We start from the raw sequence: 20,891 nt of genomic DNA on the forward strand, positions 1-20,891 counted from the left end.
GTTGAAGAGGATATTCGAGCAGCTGTTAAGATATACAATGTATCATGCTGTAGAATGAGTGCCTGTTGGAACGAATGCTGTCTCTCATCTGTCTCTGAGGTCATACTTGGATCATTCCAGTGACCAGCAGGGAAGGTTGAGAGGACCAGCCTTGCTAATGGAGATATAAAATAGCTCATAGTCTACAACACTGTCGCCGCAACTAGTCATGTTCTCGTCATTCTTAGTTGAGTAGAAGAACTGAAACAAAAACTTCAAAGGTTCTACAACAAGTTAGGCTGTAACCTCTAAAATGAGTACTAAATTTAACTGGTTTCGTCTAACGACCATCTGACTCATCTCAAAATGTAAGCTAAAAGTTTCGAGAAAACCTAAGCCCACTACCATACATATCTCCAAATGATACTGGCAGTAATGCAGGAAATTTTAATCATCCAGTGACTGGCTAGGATAACAACAGTACTGGACATGACAAGACATCCTGCAAAACTGTACTAAAAGGCTTATCTGAAAACTGTCTATAAGAAATTATTCACAAGTCCACTCATGATGGAAAAGTGTTCCCAGATAGCACAGTAAGCTGGTTTCAAATTTGTTTCCAGATGTAAAGTTCAAGTATATAAGCTTGATCAAAGCTGGAATATTCAGGCCTGTTAGTTGGATTCAAGCTTGAAACAAACATCAAAGTTGGCAGAGTTCAAGCTATATTTCAAGCTTGACTTATCAAGTTTGGCTCCAGCTGTATCTACACACATGGAATACAGCCTGATATTTACAGCTTGTTTTAAGCTATATAATTATTAATCTGAATTTATTGAACCTAATTAATTAAATAAATATAAGAATGGAAATGGTGTGAAAAAAATTATCAAGACATCTATGTTAAAAAAATTTTATTTTCAAAGTGTTTAAAATTGTTTTATTTTAAAATTTAATTATTCTAAAGCCCCTCCAGCCCCAGCACACAGACCAGAGCAGGATCAAATATCGCTGACTTCTGCCGGTATAATGATCCTGTAACAGGTAAAAGAAAATGTTAGCCATACCTAAACATAAAAAATGTAAAACGTTGAAACTGATCAACCTAAATATAATTTATGCCCCAGATTAGCAAAATAACTTCAAACTCACTGATGTAGTAAGAATCATTAAATAGTATAAACGTCACTGAGTAAGCAGCTGCTTCTGGTGACTTCATTCCAAAGAGTTTTAAAGTAATTTGAAATAACTTTTTGTTTGAAATTTTTAAAGTAAAGATGAAATATGGGTAATTTTGCGTTGACTTCATGAAGAAGTCACACATCACTATTTCTAACAGTTTCAGGGCCATTTAATCTGAATTTGAATTATAAAGAAACAATTGCTTGAAGTCATATATACCTCATACTGCAAGCTTGTAAGGAAACTACCGTTTAGAAAAATGTAGACGTTTTATTCTACCCACAATTACTTTTTGCAGAGTGAAACGGAATCAAAATGAAATACAAGATGAAATCGAAATGAATTTCAGAAATTACCAGTTCAGTGGAACTGAAATGTAAAAGAACTAAAAAAGGCGACATTTTATAAAGGTAAAATAACATTAAGTTTTAATTTATTGGTGCCATGTACAAGAGAGCTAGTTTAAAATGACCTCTTTTTGCTGAACATCTTGTAATATGTATTCTTAGCTGGTAATCCATTTCACTTTCATCCAGGCTCAATTTTTCTACATAAAAGAATATGATATTTCTTTACATTACGTAATAATATTTAACATTTCTAATATTAACGTACCACCAGAGAAAAATACACCAACGTACCTGTAATACACTATATATCCTCTTTAGACCCAGTGTAGCAGTAAGGCAGGAGACGCCACACACTTACCGAACTATTTTCCAGTATAAAAAAAACTTCACAACAGTCAACAATCATTAACACGCGTCACAAAGGTAAAATGGCTGTAAACCTAGCAGAGTCAGTGCAAGGCTTATAAACGCTTGTGGCGCTTCCGTGGACGTCTATGGAAGCTATGCTATGCGTGCATCTGCTGTACAGCCTTCCAGGGAAATTACAGTTTATTTCAAGCTTGGGAAAATTATTTGAATTCAAGCTAAATTTTTACAGCTTGATGTAAACTGTGTAACAGGTTGATTTTTCAATCTCGAATTTTCAACTGAACCTAAACTCAATATCCACCTTGAAATAAGTTGTGTAACAGGATGATTTTTCAATCTTGAATTTTCAACTGAACCTAAACTCAATATCCACCTTGAAATAAGCTTGAGTGCTAGCTGGGTTAGATCTAGGGTGTCCAGGTTGTAACTGGTATCAGTGATCATGAGGCATTTGTAGCAACTGTGATTACCAAGGTACTAAGTGCAACTAAAACAAGTTCAAAGACGTACATCTTCAGTAAACAAAATAAAGAGATATTTCAAGAAGGAGATTGAAATATTTAACTCTGGGCAGAAACACGTAGAAGAACTGTGGCTGAAATTTAGAGGAATGGTGATCTCATACTAAATAGATATGAACCTGTAGAGCAGCCTGTGATGGGAAGAACCCTCCATCGTGCACTGTCTCTGTAAATAAACCTCTAAAAATAGAGTAACTTCTCCACAACAGAAGTAAAACGAACTATAGGGGTATAGACAGAGACATGCTAAAGGAAGCATGTTTCGCTGTCAAAAGAGCAAAGCATGAAGTCTTCAATGATTCCCATCACATGATCTTGTAGATAGACTTATCACAAAAGCAAAATAAATCCTCATGCAATGAAAAGGCTATTACCTACAGCAAATCTAGTGTCCAGATACTCCTAGATGAAATAGAAAATTAAACTGTGGGTAGTGTAGCAAAAGCAGAAAGCCTGAAACATGTTTTAAAATATTCTTTTACAAAGGAAAACCCAGGAATGCTGCCCCATTTTAATTCTTCCACTTATGTATAGAGGTTTGATTTAGATATTTGTGTCAGTGATATTGAGAAACATTCGAAATTGCTAAAATTAGACAAAAAATCAGACAGAGACAGAGCCCTTTGCAAGGGTTCAGACATTGATACCAATACATTTCCTTCATATCAAATCTTGCTCTTACTCATCTTTGCTGTCTGGAGTCCACAAGTGGTGTAGGGGTGTTCACATGGAGGTATAATAAGAGGAGATTGTGCTACAGCCTTAAGGTGTATGTTACTATGAAGCTGGCACCACTATGTTAGTTTGTCCAAAACATTGACAGACGATTGCTTCTCGTTCTTTATTTATGTGATATGTATGCACATTTGTTTCAAGTAGAGTATTTTACAGTGCTTTTGTGAATAATACAGTACCAGGTGGGTATTTTCAGATGATTTTCTGGTCTTAAGTGCCTATATGATCCAGCAACACGACGCATTTCACCTCGTTAGTGTAACTTTATTTTTGTCATACATTTGGAATAACCAAGAAGAGCACTATATGACATGAAAAGACTGCTCTCGTAATCCAAAATTTTCAGTAACACAGACAGACGAAATTGATGATCGTCCGATGTCCTCTTCCTGAAAACCATGACAACATATTTTGGTATGTTTGATTGGTTTCCAATATTGTTTTCCATAGAGCGTTCACAAGAGAGAGATTTTCGAGTTGGAGTGATAGGAAATCTAAAATCAAATGACAGAAATAAAACATTACAGTAAAAGTAACCAGCGCAACTAAAATCCGGTATTTAAAAAACAATATCACTTGAACGAGGCTACTTATGAATGAAATGTGATTTCTTTGCACTTTAGACCATGATCAGAAGGACTAGTACATCTGTAAAGATGGCATTATTTATTAAAACACTTCTACTAGAAGCTAATGTTTGCCCACTGTGACAAGGCGGACATCAGCTTCCAGTGTGTGGTGTCGTGACAATTCCCCTTTTTATACCTTCGTGGATGTGCTGTACGCCAAGTATAGGAACTCCTTTGGGGCCAGCCAATTTGGCTTGTGGCAGTTGGTCTGAGGGAGTCGGTAGAATGAGTTGGAGACGAGAAAAGTGTGTACAATCACGCATCACAATGCAGAAAGTAGGCACGAACATCAGTGATTTTTGATTTGCCTTAATTTTGAGTGACGTGAGTCAACACACAATATTTCATGGCGACCTGAGTATATCGGAAATGCAATGATTAACAACAGTAAAGTTGTGGAAACGTGTGACTGCTAAAGTGCTGCAAATGAACTTTGGACGCTTTCTACGAACTTAAAGAGTGATAAATACAGTGTCTAGTACAAACTGTTCCGATTTTAGGACCTTTCTCATCATTATTTTATGCTTTTCTGACTTAGTTATGTGGAGTAGCGAGAATAGGTGTCTGATAGCCATCTGTCCCTTAAACCGGGTTCACACATGCATCTAATGTGGCCCCACAACTTGTGGCTTTCTGTAGTGGTATGTGAGATAGCGTTCACACAGGACGCCAAAAAGTCTACATAGTTGCACAACTGTCCCTTAAGCCGAGTCAACTGAAATCATATGAGCGGATATGAATATTATAATGTCGGTTATGGCCTTTTAGTGCTGTAACAATCTTTAAATACAAGAAAGACAAACCCAAATGTTGCATCCAAAAACAGATTTCGCACAGGGATAAATCAGAGGGCCACAAACACTTTCATAATGGAAATAGCATTCGGAGACGAGAATGCTGTCTGCAGTGGCAAACTAACCAACAGCTCATATGTAATGATCAAAAATGGCTCTGAGCACTATGGGACTTAACATCTGAGGTCATCGGCCCCCCAGAACTTAGAACTACTTAAACCTAACTAACCTAAGGACATCGCACACATCCATGCCCAAGGCAGAATTCGAACCTGCGACTGTAGCGGTCGCGTGGTTCCAGACTGTAGCGCCTAGAACCGCTCGGCCACTGCAACTGGCATGTAATTATCATCTGCAGACACAGCCCTCCTACAAAATTTTAGAATCTTGTGGTATTCGTTGATGTAGGCATTTAAAAATAACTAATTTTCAGTTTAACAGCTATCACATCACATCACATTTTAGAGTATTTCCCGCATATAGTCCCCAATATATATAATGTTTGCTCACAGAAATCACGAAGTTTATACGTTTCGCTGTTTTGGTTACATATATTAAGTTTATTTATTTATTTATCCAAAAATCTTTTGCTATTGTGGGGTACATCATTAGTTTGCAGATACGCCCCCACCCCTCCCACACACACACATTGTTACCACGGAAAATCAAACATAGGTTGCTGATTTAGTAGTTCCATAAAATGCAAAAATATGCCTGCCGACCATTGTTTTCACTTTTTCCAGAAATACGGTAAAAACACATTCAAATCGAATGGAGTAGAATCACTCTGCGATAACTGCAACAGAATGCTCTTGTTTCGAAATACTGCCACCAGGGAACAGTGGTGGTAGGAAAATGGCGCAATAAAGTATTGCTAAACCGAACTTTTTGTAGCATGATAAAAGTTGCGCCTCTTAAGTTGTGCTACTAAAAACTGGGAAATCACACATGCAACTGCATTGCAACTGCAGTATGCCATTAGCTGTGGCGACAGTTTTGTTGCGTGTAAATGACATTTAGCTACGGATGAAGACAGTCAGGGAGATGCAATATTTCTAGACTTCTAAAATGGAGAAATAACTTTGAGATATTTAATTTGAGGATCCATTCTGCAATGCACCACATAGAGTTCAAAGACTGAATAACCGTTGTGTTTTGGAGCCAAGTGAAGTACAGGGAACAAGATCTTCGAATCTAGGATATATAGTGATCCATATTAATTGCTAGTAAAGTAGTGGGCTATGATTTGGAGAACAAAGTGTCTGTGTGTGTGTGTGTGTGTGTGTGTGTGTGTGTGTGTGTGTCTGTACTGGAGCAGAAGCAATCTAACCGCCTATTTCCAAGACAGGGGCGTGGCTTCAGGATGAATTAGAAACTGTGATTGGGTGGTAAAATAATGAGCTGTGATTCGGAGAACAAAACATGTGAAGTTTGGCTTAGAAGCTCTCTCTGACAGATCCATTCCCAAGAAAGAGGCTTGGCTTAGGGAAGGATTGGAGAGGGGAGGGGAATGAGAGGAGATCTCTCAGCCACATGTCCTTTCTGGGACTAGCTATGTGGATTTGTCCAAAAGAGTACATTTCTTTTCTACTGAAGGTCATAGCAAGACTTTGATTCTGTGCTTTGGAAACTGAGAAACTGTGATTTCCTGCAAGATACTTTTATCTGTAATGCAATTTCTGCACTATTAAGGTTCGCAAAAACATTTCATTAACTGACCACTTGTAACTTATACAAAGGTTTGAGCTATTTCTAAACAAACGTTTTCAGTGATAATTCCTGTAACTGAGAAATACTTAAGGAGGTTCTTAGGTGATATGTGACGGTAAAATTACGTTCAATAAGTCCTTTGCATTGTATTTTACAAAAGTGTTTTCGCACAACGTTACTTAAAACGATTATACACGAATTAACATCCACAGAGTCAACTAATTCGGATTCCCAGAATCCACTAGAGCTGAGCTCGTGTTTACTGAATTTGTATTTTTTGCTTACTCAGTGGCCTTCATTTAAATTTGTAGTAGTTTGCTGAGGAGCACCATCAGTCCCATCTTTTCTTTTGTCCATAAATCAAAATCCTCAGTTTTTGTGTTATTAGGTCGGTATAGCCAGAATTTTCTTTCACATTTCATAAATTTGTAGACTCCTTCTCCTCCGTTTTCCTACTCAAGATTCATCTTATTCTTAGCAGTAATATGAATGGAGGCCTTTTATCTTATTTCTAATTGTCATCGAGCCATACTTGGCGCTCAGGCCATCAAATCTGAAATTTTTAATCAAATAATTTTTAGAAGCGGTGTTTCATATGACTTGTCTCTGTTTGTGATCTACGAATTTCAGTGGCTTTTCTCTGGAGTCAACAGACATCATTCTACAGAAAGCACCTTAAGGTATAAACTCAACTCGCTACACAACAAAATGCACATTGGGTCCAAACTGCCTGTCATCTGTTTAACAGTATTACAGATTCTCTGGAAGCAGTACAAAGTGATGAACTTTTAACAGACCCATTAGAATCAGATCATCTACCAATTTTGATGACAGTCAACAAAAATGTGATAATGCAAAAAGGCTAACCATGATACAGATAGAACATTTAAAAAGCTCATTGGGAAATGTACATTATCTCAAAACATCTCTAAAATTGAGAATTTGTCAAATGTGATAACTTCGTGTGCTGACTTCAGAACTGCAATACTGGGTGCAACAGAGCGTTCAGTCTCAAGGGAAAGGCAGTAATCTAGAATAAGAGGTCATCTTCTTGCTGTTGTACTTCAGCTAGTTCTAAAGAAATTGCCATTGGAAAACTCACACTTCATATGTGCAGGAGAAATCCTTCCCTAGATACATATCTTAAATTTTGTAAAACGCAGATGCGAGCTGAAAAATTTTAAAACAAAAAAGAAGTTTATTGGCCAACTTTCTGCGAGAACGTGAATAAGTTAACAAATATCTGAGATGTAGCAGTGTGACAAGAATCTATGAAGCAGGTTTTCGACGGTTGGTAATATTTTCATATAGACAAATGACTTTTGCTTAGAAGCATTCATGGATAGACTGAGACCACTGACAATGCCACTAAGAGTGTCCAGTAAAGCAGTCCCTCATTTCAAAATAAATATCTCGAAAACTAAGATCAATAGACGAGTGCGACAAAACATATGTTTAATATGAAATCTGTAAAAATTTTATGCACAAGATTTCAAATACGTCGAGAAACTGATAACGGATAGCGCCAAACATTGCGCAACTCGTACAGTATCAGAGTGCATAAACAAACACGTCCTCTGCAAGCAGCCTGTGAATCACATCACAATCTTTTCGAAATATCCATCACTCACAGAACAGAATAGATCCAAACGGATCATGCAATTTGCAGTCACATCCTGTGATGTCTCAACGGAAATAATTTCAGATGCCACACTGATCGCCGATTCAAGCTCGTCCAGCACAGTAGGATGGTTCCGGTAGACAATGTCTTAAAATGTGCACCATAAAAAATGATCAGTGGTTCTCAGCAAACGGACTCTCTGTAAATTTTGATAAAACACAGTATATACAGTTCCGTACAGTAAATGGCACATCTCCAGGAATAAATATAGACTTTGAACAGAAGTATGTAGCTAAGGTAGAATTTTCAAAATTTTTAGGTGTATCCATTGATGAGAGGTTAAACGGGAAGCAACACATTGATGGTCTGCTGAAACGTCTGAGTTCAGCTACGTATGCTGTTAGGGAATTTGCAAATTTTGGTGATAAGAATCTCAGTAAATTAGCTTACTATGCCTACTTTCATTCACTGCTTTCGTATGGCATCATATTCTGGTGTAATTCATCGTTGAGTAGAAAAGTATTCATTGCACAAAAACGTGTATCAGATTAATTGCTGGAGCCCACCCACAGTCATCCTGCAGACATCTATTTAAGGATCTAGGGATCCTCACAGTAACCTCACAGTATATACAGGGTGAGTCACCTAACATTACCGCTGGATATATTTCGTAAACCACACCAAATGCTGATGAATCGATTCCACAGACCGAACGTGAGGAGAGGGGCTAGTTAATTGGTTAATACAAACCATAAAAAAATGCACAGAAGTATGTTTTTTAACACGAATCTATGTTTTTTTAAATGGAACCCCGTTAGTTTTGTTAGCACATCTGAACATATAAACAAATATGTAATCAGTGCCCTTTGTTGCATTGTAAAATGTTAATTACATCCGGAGATATTGTAACCTAAAGTTGACGCTTGAGTACCACTCCTCCGCTGTTCGATCGTGTGTATCAGAGAGCACCAAATTACGTAGGGATCCAAAGGAAACGGTGATGGACCTTAGGTACAGAAAAGACTGGAACAGCACATTATGTCCACAAGCTAACACCTTTTTATTGGTCTTTTTCACTGACGCACGTGTACATTACCATGAGGGGTGAGGTACACATACACATGTGGTTTCCGTTTTCAATTACGGAGTGGAATAGAGTGTGTCCCGACATGTCAGGCCAATAGATGTTCAATGTGGTGGCCATCATTTGCTGCACACAATTGCAATCTCTGGCGTAATGAATGTCGTACACGTCGCAGTATATCTGGTGTAATGTCGCCGCAGGCTGCCACAATACGTTGTTTCATATCCTCTGGGGTTGTAGGCACATCACAGTACACATTCTCCTTTAACGTACCCCACAGAAAGAAGTCCAGAGGTGTAAGATCAGGAGAACGAGCTGTCCAATTTATGCGTCCTCCACGTCCTATGAAACGCCCGTCGAACATCCTGTCAAGGGTCAGCCTAGTGTTAATTGTGGAATGTGCAGGTGCACCATCATGCTGATACCACACACGTCGACGCGTTTCCAGTGGGACATTTTCGAGCAACGTTGGCAGATCATTCTGTTGAAACGCGATATATGTTGCAGCTGTTTGGGCCCCTGCAATGAAGTGAGGACCAATGAGGTGGTCGCCAATGATTCCGCACCATACATTTACAGTCCACGGTCGCTGTCGCTCTACCTGTCTGAGCCAGCGAGGATTGTCCACAGACCAGTAATGCATGTTCCGTAGATTCACTGCCCCGTGGTTTGTGAAACCCGTTTCATCGGTAAACAGGTAGAACTGCAACGCATTCTCTGTTAGTGCCCATTGACAGAATTGCACTCAATGATTAAAGTCATCACCATGTAATTGCTGATATAGCGACACATGAAACGGGTGAAAACGGTGACGATGCAGTATGTGCATGACACTACTTTGACTCAGTCCACCGGCTCTCCCAATGTCCTGTGTACTCATGTGTGGGTTCATGGCAACAGCAGCTAACACACCAACTGCACCCGCTTCTCCTCTGACGGGCCTGTTACGGACCTGTTTGCGTGCTATGACCATACCTTTTGCATACAGTTGGCGGTAGATGTTTTGCAATGTGTGGCACGTTGGATGCTCTCTGTCCAGGTACCGTTCTGCATACACCCTGCAGGCATCAGCTGCATTTCGTCGACACTCGCCGTAGATGAGTATCATCTCCGCCTTTTCAGAGTTCGAATACACCGTGGCCACAGTTCCTACAACACTACACCATCACAGACGTCTGGTAACACGGTGTACTACAGTTGGTCTGCGTGCGGAGACGAATGCAGAATAACAATAGCAGCAAGCGCTACATGCGGACACTGCGACAGCTAGACCAAACCACAACAGTGCACTACAGCCACAATCGTAAACACGGTCATCATCGTAAATATGTCCCTGCAGATGCTGCTCGCCAACCGTGGCCCGTGTTTGTTACCACACGCAACTGAACGTCGGAGGTTTCAAGCGTCAACTGTAGGTTTCAATATCTCCGGATGTAATTAACATTTTACAATGCAACAAACGGCACTGATTACGTATTTGTTTATATGTTCAGATGTGCTAACAAAACTAACGTGGTTCCATTTAAAAAAACGTAGGTTTGTGTTAAAAAACATACTTCCGTACACTTTTGTGTGGTTTGTATTAAACAATTACAATAGCCCCCTCCTCACGTTCGGTCTGTGTAATCGGTTCGTCAGTATTTGATGTGGTTTACGAAATATATCCAGCGGTAACGTTAGGTGACTCACCCTGTATATTCACTTATGAAATTTGTTGTTAATAATCCAACCCAGTTCAAAAGTAATAGCAGTGTGCATAGCTATAACACCAGGAGAAAGGATGATCTTCACTATGCAGGGTTAAATCTGACTTTGGCACAGAAAGGGGTAAATTATGCTGACACAAAAGTCTTTGGTCACCTACCAAACAGCATCAAAAGCCTGACAGATCGCCAACTAACATTTAAAAATAAATTAAAAAATTTCTAGATGACAACTCCTTCTACTCATTGGCTGAATTTTTAGATATAAATTAAGGGGATAAAAAAATAAATAAATAAAAAAACTTAAACATTAGTGTCATGCAATATTTTGTGTAATGTAATGTGTTGTGCAGACATCTTTTATTAACCTGACACGTTCCACATCATTACGTAGTGTCGTATTCATGATCTATGGAACAAGTATTAATCTAATCTAATCAGAATGAGTCAGATCGACTGAATATGGAGGCCAAGCCATCCCCTCATCAGTAAATTTGCAATAATCCAACGCAAAGACTCTATTTACAAAGAATTCATAAAAAAACGAATCACTTGTTTGGTGTGAGTTTGTCTGGCCCCATCTTACATAAACCAGTCAGTGTCTGGTTGATCCTCCAACATTAACTGTGTGGCAACAAATTGTTCCAAAACTCCAACATAAGGTACACTAGTGATCGTTTCTCTCTCGAAAAAAGGGCCAATAATGCCTTTGCTGCATACCACAACCCAAACAGTAACTTTGTGCGAATGCAGTGGTTTCACTTTACACAAGTGGGGTTTTTGGAACCCCAGTATCGCTACTTTTGCTTATTCACGACTCCATTCAGATGGAAGTGTGCTTCATTTTGTGAACTACATGCAGGAATATTCAAATCCTTCATTATCAATCATTGTGAGACTATGGTTTGCAAAATCAGCCCTTTGTCACACAACTCGGATAGGAGTGGTCTGGCGGCTTTGGATTTTTTAACAGAATTGTGTAGTACCTGTGTCAGTATTTTCTGCATGCTGGAACGTTCCAGACCAGTCTATGGTGCAGTTCTTCAGATGGATTATTTTCAGGAGTAACTACAATTTGCATGGAGCCAACACTTTCTGCTAGGTCGTTAATCATGCTGCTTGTCCATTGGAATTTATCGAAGAGCTTGCGAGTATTTTTCGCATCTTGTCTTTTTGGAACTTAAATCGTGTTTGAAAACTACACCTTGTTGCCCTAGGACTGTGTTCTTGCCTGTGGTATGTCAGTAGTAGAAAAATACGTTGTTCAATGGAATACACTATTTCAACATCTTCCTTCAGTACGCTAACCTTCTTTCACATTCCAATGATGGAGCTGGTCGCTCTGAACTGCGGTGCACTAATTATAGGCACTATGTATTACGATTACAGCGCCGTCTGTTAGCAGCGTTTCGAATTATTTCGAAACTTCTGTTTAAAAGTGTTACAGCTTTCACAATAAAAATACCATTTGTTGCATTAGTTTTCGAGATATTTAATTTTGAAATCAGCAAGTCATTTGCTGGACGCTCTGTACCTTATAAAATACCAATTTCTGGCCACTCAGATCACTTTCTAAGGCAAACATTTCGATACAAAGGATGCTACTGATTCTTCCCTGAGGACAGATATCACATACTACTCATTGATATGTTGTATGATTAATTTAACTCAAATATGCTTATAATACAATATGGGTGAAGGAAGAATGGGGTCCTAATAGGACAACTCAAATTATAGTACCACTCGCAAAACCCAATGTTATTCCTTTCTATGAAAATTCATGTAGCATCATAATCTTTCATCCAAAAAACATTTGATCACATGATTAAAAATGCATTGCAATGGGAGCTTGAATCGAGAAAATAACTCCCAAAATTACAATTTGGTTTTCAGAAGGAAAAGGGAACAGTACACAAATTCATCATTTTATCAACTGAAATCCAAACGATTTATAAGAAGAAGAAAATCCTCTCAATTCTGTTTGCAGATATTTCTGAAGCTTACGAAAATGTATTAATATCATTTCTACTTCAAATATTATTATGTATAGATATTTCCTCCAGTTTTGTGGCTGCAATCAAATCTTTTAAAATTAAAGTAAAATCTTCCTTTGGCACAGTAATAAACTACATGATCCAAGAACTATACGAAAAGGCTCTCCCCAAGGGGCTGCTTTAAGACCTTTGCTTTATGTAGTGTACATCTCATATCTGGAAACTATTTTTTCTCCATCAAGAAGCTGCATATTTAGTCAGATCTTGATAAGAATTCAAAGTGGTGCAAAAATTGGAAACTTGCTTTAAATGTTCAGAAATGTAAAACAGTGCACTTCACAAAACGAAAAGACATAGTATCCTATAACATCAGTGAGTCAATGTTGGAATTGGCCAACTCATACAAATACCTGGGCTTAACACCTTGCAGGGATATGAAACTGAATGATCGCATAGGCTCAATCATGGGTAAAGGAGGTGGCAGACTTCAGTTTATTGGTAGGATACTGGGGAAGTGCAATCAATCTACAAAGCAGATCACTTAAAAATCACTCATGGAACCAGTTCTAGAATATTGCTCAAGTGTGTTGGACCCACACCAAATAGGACTAACAGAGAATATTGAATGGATAGAGAGAAGGGCAGCATGAATGGTCACAGCTTTGTTTGTTCTGTGAGAGAGTGTCACAGATATACCAAAGAAACTGAACTGGAAGACTCTTGAAAATAAATGTTAAAGAAATTCTACTAACGAAGCTTCAAGAACTTGCTTTACGTGATGACTCCACGGATATACTACAGTTCCCTACATGTCGCTCACTTAGGGATCGAGAGGTTAAGATTAGAATAATTACAGCATGCACAGAAGCATTCAAATAATCATTCTTTCTGCACTCCATACGTGAACTGAAGGGGAAGAACCTCTAAGAACCAATACAACAGGGTGTACCCTATGCCACGCATCTCATGGTGGTTTGCAAAGTATACATTGCAGAGCACAGATGTAAATTGAGCATGTCATAAATCTAAATTCAAATCAATTTCCTAGAAGGCCTTTATTGTTATTATCAGAGATTCAGTGTCATGGCAACAGAAGTGTTTTGAGTATTGCTTTTCAATTCCTATGCAGCTGCAAATTTACCACTATTATGACTCATTATTGTAACTTGACAAGGCACTCTTCCTTTACTTGGAACAAGGCTATTATGAACTGAACTTTTAAGTTTCATCTAAGGAAATAGTTCCCAGTCCGGGGGTAATTAACCCATGTATGGATTATGGGAAAAGGGATTTGGAAATGACAAGAGAAATATTATTTAAAACATTAAATTAGCTTTTAAGATTATTCTGGAATATAGTATTGGATAAAGCAGAGGTTTCGGCTCCCCGAATAGTCACCATAGCCAATGAAGAAAAAATTGAACAATAAGATTTTTATAAGAATACATAGATTTAAAAAATAAAAACGTTCTTATATGCATTCCATCTTCAGGCCACGAGTGGCCTACCAGGACCATTCAAAAGCTGTGTCATCTTCGGTGGAGGATGCAGATAGGAGGGATGTGGGGTCAGCACACTGCTCTCCCGGTCATAAGATGGTATTCTTTACCAAAGACGCTACTATTCGATCGAGTAGCTCCTCAATTGGCATCACGAGGCTGAGTACACCCTGAAAAATGGCAACAGCGCATGGCAGCCCGGTTGGTCACCCATCCAAGTGCCGACCACGGGAACCGGTGTATCCACTGTGGCAAGGCCGTTGCCCGTTCTTATATGCCTTCTTGAAATAATTTCTTATACCTCCTCAATGCTGCGGTGAATGTTGGTGTTTCCCTCCATTATTACTAGTGTGCCTAGCAGGTCCTCACAATCGTCCAAACATTTATTACAATGGACTTTCAGGGACTAATAAATAAATATTCAAACATATTTTTAAAACTGACTTTAATACACTCCTGGAAATGGAAAAAAGAACACATTGACACCGGTGTGTCAGACCCACCATACTTGCTCCGGACACTGCGAGAGGGCTGTACAAGCAATGATCACACGCACGGCACAGCGGACACACCAGGAACCGCGGTGTTGGCCGTCGAATGGCGCTAGCTGCGCAGCATTTGTGCACCGCCGCCGTCAGTGTCAGCCAGTTTGCCGTGGCATACGGAGCTCCATCGCAGTCTTTAACACTGGTAGCATGCCGCGACAGTGTGGACGTCAACCGTATGTGCAGTTGACGGACTTTGAGTGAGGGCGTATAGTGGGCATGCGGGAGGCCGGGTGGACGTACCACCGAATTGCTCAACACGTGGGGCGTGAGGTCTCCACAGTACATCGATGTTGTCGCCAGTGGTCGGCGGAAGGTGCACGTGCCCGTCGACCTGGGACCGGACCGCAGAGAAGAACGGATGCACGCCAAGACCGTAGGATCCTACGCAGTGCCGTAGGGGACCGCACCGGCACTTTCCAGCAAATTAGGAACACTGTTGCTCCTGGGGTATCGGCGAGGACCATTCGCAACCGTATCCATGAAGCTGGGCTACGGTCCCACACACCGTTAGGCCGTCTTCCGCTCAAGCCCCAACATCGTGCAGCCCGCCTCCAGTGGTGTCGCGACAGGTGTGAATGGAGGGACGAATGGAGACGTGTCGTCTTCAGCGATGAGAGTCGCTTCTGCCTTGGTGCCAATGATGGTCGTATGCGTGTTTGGCGCCGTGCAGGTGAGCGCTACAATCAGGACTGCATACAACCGAGGCACACAGGGCCAACACCCGGCATCATGGTGTGGGGAGCGATCTCCTACACTGGCCGTACACCACTGGTGATCGTCGAGGGGACACTGAATAGTGCACGGTACATCCAAACCGTCATCGAACCCATCGTTCTACCATTCCTAGACCGGCAAGGGAACTTGCTGTTCCAACAGGACAATGCACGTCCGCATGTATCCCGTGCCACCCAACGTGCTCTAGAAGGTGTAAGTCAACTACCCTGGCCAGCAAGATCTCCGGATCTGTCCCCCATTGAGCATGTTTGGGACTGGATGAAGCGTCGTCTCACGCGGTCTGCACGTCCAGCACGAACGCTGGTCCAACTGAGGCGCCAGGTGGAAATGGCATGGCAAGCCGTTCCACAGGACTACATCCAGCATCTCTACGATCGTCTCCATGGGAGAATAGCAGCCTGCATTGCTGCGAAAGGTGGATATACACTGTACTAGTGCCGACATTGTGCATGCTCTGTTGCCTGTGTCTATGTGCCTGTGGTTCTGTCAGTGTGATCATGTGATGTATCTGACCCCAGGAATGTGTCAATAAAGTTTCCCCTTCCTGGGACAATGAATTCACGGTGTTCTTATTTCAATTTCCAGGAGTGTATATTTTCACCCACAACCTTTACATAATACATTCATTATGTTAGTAAAATTTGGCATGCGTACATTTTTACACATGCAATAGTCTCTTTCAGGTCACAACACAGACAGACAGCTACTAATCAATTAGTGCACACTGCGTTGCTCATTAATAAGCATCGCTATCCTCACTGTCTTTTATTGTTGTCACAGATGTTATCGTTATATAGAAGTCAGGAGGCGCGTCTTTTGATCAACTTAAAAATTACGCCACAACGTTCAGATAACACAAAATAAGTACTGAAATTGTTTGCGTATGGTCAGATAGTACGAAATTAGCGAACAAAATTGGGACTGTTGCAAAATAAGATAGCAATCTCGATCAAAACTTTCTAATCATGTCAGTGTGGTAGAACAAAACGTCAGTATATTAGTTGGTTGTAACGTTGTTGCTTTGATTTGCTATGAAAGTGGTGCTGCTACTCAAGATAATAAAAGCGGGTTAAAAGCTGTGAGCTGTCTCGGGAAGTTAACCTTGCATTACTGCGCAACTGTTTCACCAGGTATCCTGTCTAGCTTACCAAATTCCCAACCAGACGAACATTAATTATAATCTTTTAATAGTCATACGACAACCGGTGATATATATATAAAAGAGAGAATTTAAATAAAAAGAAATAAATCAGTTTATATTTGGAAATTTATTTTAAGATTGATCATTGAAATTTCAGCATATTAAAATTGATTCCTAACTAAACTGGTGCCTTATTTAGAACTGTGAAAATGTGAAAATGTGAGATTGCAATCTTATGGAACACATCAATTATGGAGCCAAGATTGGGAGACTGCATATAACACTGCATTCATAAAACAACACACAAAGAACGTTGAAACATATGCAAGAGAAAGTTAACCACTACCAACAGATTCAAATTTTCACCCAAAGAAATTACGTTCGTAGCACAATCCTGTCCGTCATGTAATTACCACACACTGGTATACTAAATTCATATTAACTCTTTATGAAATCTTCGCGAAAAGAATAGCTGAGGGCTACTTTGATGACTGCACCACATGCTTCACGTGGTCAACTTGGTTTACACAAAGAGTGTAACTCCACAATAATTTTGATAATTAAAATAAATTAGATCGAAAAGCAGTTTACAAAAGAAAAACCTCGAACTGGTTACTACCGTCTTACTGTTAACCTGACGGGTCAAACAGTTATATAAGCACGTGGTACTGGTCTCGCAAAGTACACCCCACGTGGGTTGAACATAAAGAAAAGTTGCTATATTGAAAAATATTGTCAAGACGAGACGTTATAATCACACAAGCATTCGCATTTAAGATTGATCTTAGTTAGAGTTACTGATCAACACGTGGTTCCACTTTACTCACAAAGTAGTGACAAAGCAACTACCGGAAAATAATCTGAACTTCACACGAGAATTACACTGCGCTGAAATTTAAGATAACATTAGATATTTTAGAGCTAAACCTGTAATAAAGGTGATTACATTTTCAGTTAGGCTGAACTTAAGAAATCCATTGTCCTGCGGACTTAGCAGACACGCACTTAGCCGGAGATCTTACCACTTCAGACGCTCGCCCCGGACCGACTGACCTGCGCTCCTACCGAGCGTGCTTCCCAAATACAAACGGAAGTGACCAGAGGGGCAGCTTCCTATACCAACATGACAACGAACGGACAGGACCATACTAAGGATAGAAACCTCTTTGCTTTTAGAAAGCGTAGCTACCTGTTCCGACGTTGGTCCTACTGTTCTCTAGCAGACAGGCTTGTCTGCTACCCTCAAGCATGCAACTACAAATACATTTGCTCATTCATCCTCTCACACAGAAGGGAAGGGGGATGACAGTATCTGATCATACACAGCGTATAAAAGAAAGCGGATGTAGGTTCCGTATGAGACTGTGTGACATGAATTACATATAAACTATGTTTTAAAGTGTAGTAGTGTGACAGATCGTTCTTGTTTATGTGTAAAAGTAACACGTTCCACTACTCAGTCTCCTCCCAGATAGTCAGAAACGCCACAGTAAATTTAGAAGAGGAATTTATGCCGTAAATGACAATAGATTTAAGAAATTAAACATGAAAGGAATCCAACAGAGACCTTTCATGGTGGTCTTGAAAATTTTTGTTAATTGGAATACAGATTTAACTGAGACCAATAACGAACTTGATATGACGTTTTCTAGTATGAACATGCAGGTTTGCCAAAAGTGTCAGACATTCAAAAGGAACAAAAAGAAGGTAGTAGAGATGCAAGAAGCCTTGCAAAATGAGCATAAATATCTGACCGAATTGGTCACGACTGAGCAAAGAAATATAGCCGAATTTGTATCAACTTGCGGAGAATTGCCGGAGGATGTCCATAAACTCACGCAAGATGTTGATCTTTTCAAGCTGAGTGATACGTTTCTAACATACGAATGTGAAGAGCTTACGTAGGATGTAAAGAAATTAAACGAAAGAGCCGAAGTAGGAATACTCGACAGCGATATCACAGAAAAGTGTATCCAGCGGCACAGGACTCTTGTGGAGGCTGCAGAGAAAATGATTAGTGAGTGTGAAAGAAAAACGATTGCTAAAATTGACAATGACAAGAAAACGATGGAAGATAATATTCATTTTGAGCTAATAAGCGAAAAGGATACTTCAAATGGCCCATCTGTAGCTACAAACCAGAACCAGTCAGGTATAGAAAATAATCACGCGAACTCGGTTTCAAAACGATCAAATGTGATACAGACGAACCGGAATAATTTGCAAATAATTATGCGAATGTCTCAGCGCTGTCAAACACCGCCATGCCGTCAACGAAAAGGCGCAGAACGAAATCGCAGTCGGATGAAATAGCATAAGGAATATCGTCAGTCCTTGTTGCTCAAGGTTTGCTCAAACGCAGTCCATTTCCGATCTTTTCGCATGAATCGAAAAAGTGGTATTTGTGCGAGCATTTAGGGGCAAATCTCTCAAATCGGGAATAATAGAAATGTCAGGAAACAGCAGTTTTATATCTACATGTGGTACGAAGCCTGGAAATATCTCCAAAAGAAAGTATATCGAAGTGAGGTTCTTACAATGTTCCTATATGACTATCACAGCTCTTATCACGATATTCCTGTAACATACGTCGACTATTCCAGCAAAGGAAAAGGATATGGGCAGTTTTCTCCTACATCGCACCTGGCAGAAAAGTGGGAAGGGTATCTTAAACTATACACACATGGCTCAAAAATGGGGACGGAAAATCATGTCCGATGTGCTTTCTTCTGTCCAGAATCTGCAGAAGAAAGGAAGTTTCAACTACCAGGTGATGCTTCCATATTTCTTGCTGAAACTTCCGCTATTATAGAGGCTATCAAATATGCAAGATCTCTCAAAATACCCAAGGCAGTAATAATCACTGACTCTCAAAGCGATCTGAAATCCATTTAATTGGGACAAAAGAACTAGTAAATACACCCTCGACATACTTGATCATTATCACAAAGCTAAGAATACTGACCAAATTATAGAATTTGTATGGGTCAAATCACATTCCGGCATTCTATAAAATGACAAAGCAAATCAACTAGCGAGAGACGCGATTAACAGTGGAAGACCTATGGACATTAAACTCCCATACATATAATACCTCCTAAAAGTAAAACAACAAGCGATTCTCTGCTGGTAGGAAGAAAGGAATGAAAGCCAACAAACAACAGGTAAAAACTATGCACGTATACAGACTTTCACACCAAGACAGACATGGTTTGCGAACTTCAAACATTCAAGGAAAATTACAACGTCCATTGTGAGAATTCGTCTCCATCATGGATCTTTCCGTGCCCACTTACATAGAATCGGCGTATCGGAAACACCCTACTGTCAATGTGAAGATGAAACAATTGGTGATGTAAATCACATCTTATTTCAGTGTAGGCGCTACGAGAAAGGCAGAGTTAACTTCTTAAAGAAATTCTTATGACTTGGTCACTGCCAGCCGCTTTGCACGATCCCAATTCTCGGAGACACATACGATGCCATATCCTGGTTTCTTGCGAAAGAAGACATAAAAATCTAAAATGAATTGAACTTAACTAAAGAACTTAATTAACAAATAAATTTTTAGTAGTCAACTGTGTTTTGTAATCTGGTTACAATAATTTTGATCTGAAAACATATGAATGTATGCCCAAAGCAGTATGTATGACAAAGAAAAGATGTTACCTTGTTATCTGTGTCAGTACATTTATTTGTGATGGCAAAAAAGTTTGTATGCTAGAAGCCAATTAAAAAAAAAAAAAGGTAGTTTATGTCTGAAGGTCACTAACTCGTAGTCATGGAGGTATGCTCGTGGTGATCCATTTGTTTACATATATCTTTGGAAGCGTACGAGTGTTTGTGTGGAAAACTAGTTGATTGTCAATTGTACGAAGAAAATGGCTAAAGGAAACGTTGGGGCAGTAGTGACAGATCCTGCAAGAGAAAAAGCACTACATGACTACAGAAAGAAATTGCTTGAGCACAAAGAAGTGGAAGGCCGTCTAAAGGAAAGTAAGTAAGGTTAAAGGATACTGCTGATTCACCGCCCCTTCCTTACCTACCACGATGTTGAACGGCATCAAACCATATTAATAATTACTTACACAAAATTTTTATTTAATTTTACAGTGCGAGAACAGCTGAAGGAACTGACTAAGCAATATGACAAGTCAGAAAACGACCTGAAAGCATTACAGAGTGTTGGACAGGTAGGCAAATGACTATTTTGTATTGCATTTTGTCGTAGTTATCGTTATTTTAGCACTAAATGTAATCGGCGTATTAATATTGCTGTCTCAGTGTAGTCTATAGT

At 39.7% G+C, this 20,891-nt stretch overlaps 1 protein-coding gene across 1 annotated transcript in view; it reads left to right on the forward strand.

The window, feature by feature from the left end:
* Nucleotides 1–20,358: 20,358 nt before the first annotated feature.
* Nucleotides 20,359–20,891, forward strand: part of LOC126191237 (26S proteasome regulatory subunit 10B) — a 58,522-nt gene continuing 57,989 nt past the window's right edge. The window contains exons 1-2 of the mRNA XM_049932041.1: nucleotides 20,359–20,590; nucleotides 20,708–20,787. Of these exons, the coding sequence (XP_049787998.1) occupies nucleotides 20,476–20,590; nucleotides 20,708–20,787 (195 nt within the window). The 5' untranslated portion in view covers nucleotides 20,359–20,475. The remainder of the gene's footprint in view (nucleotides 20,591–20,707; nucleotides 20,788–20,891) is intronic.

The sequence above is a fragment of the Schistocerca cancellata genome, chromosome 6, assembly GCF_023864275.1.
Source record: "Schistocerca cancellata isolate TAMUIC-IGC-003103 chromosome 6, iqSchCanc2.1, whole genome shotgun sequence".
Lineage (NCBI taxonomy): Eukaryota > Metazoa > Arthropoda > Insecta > Orthoptera > Acrididae > Schistocerca > Schistocerca cancellata.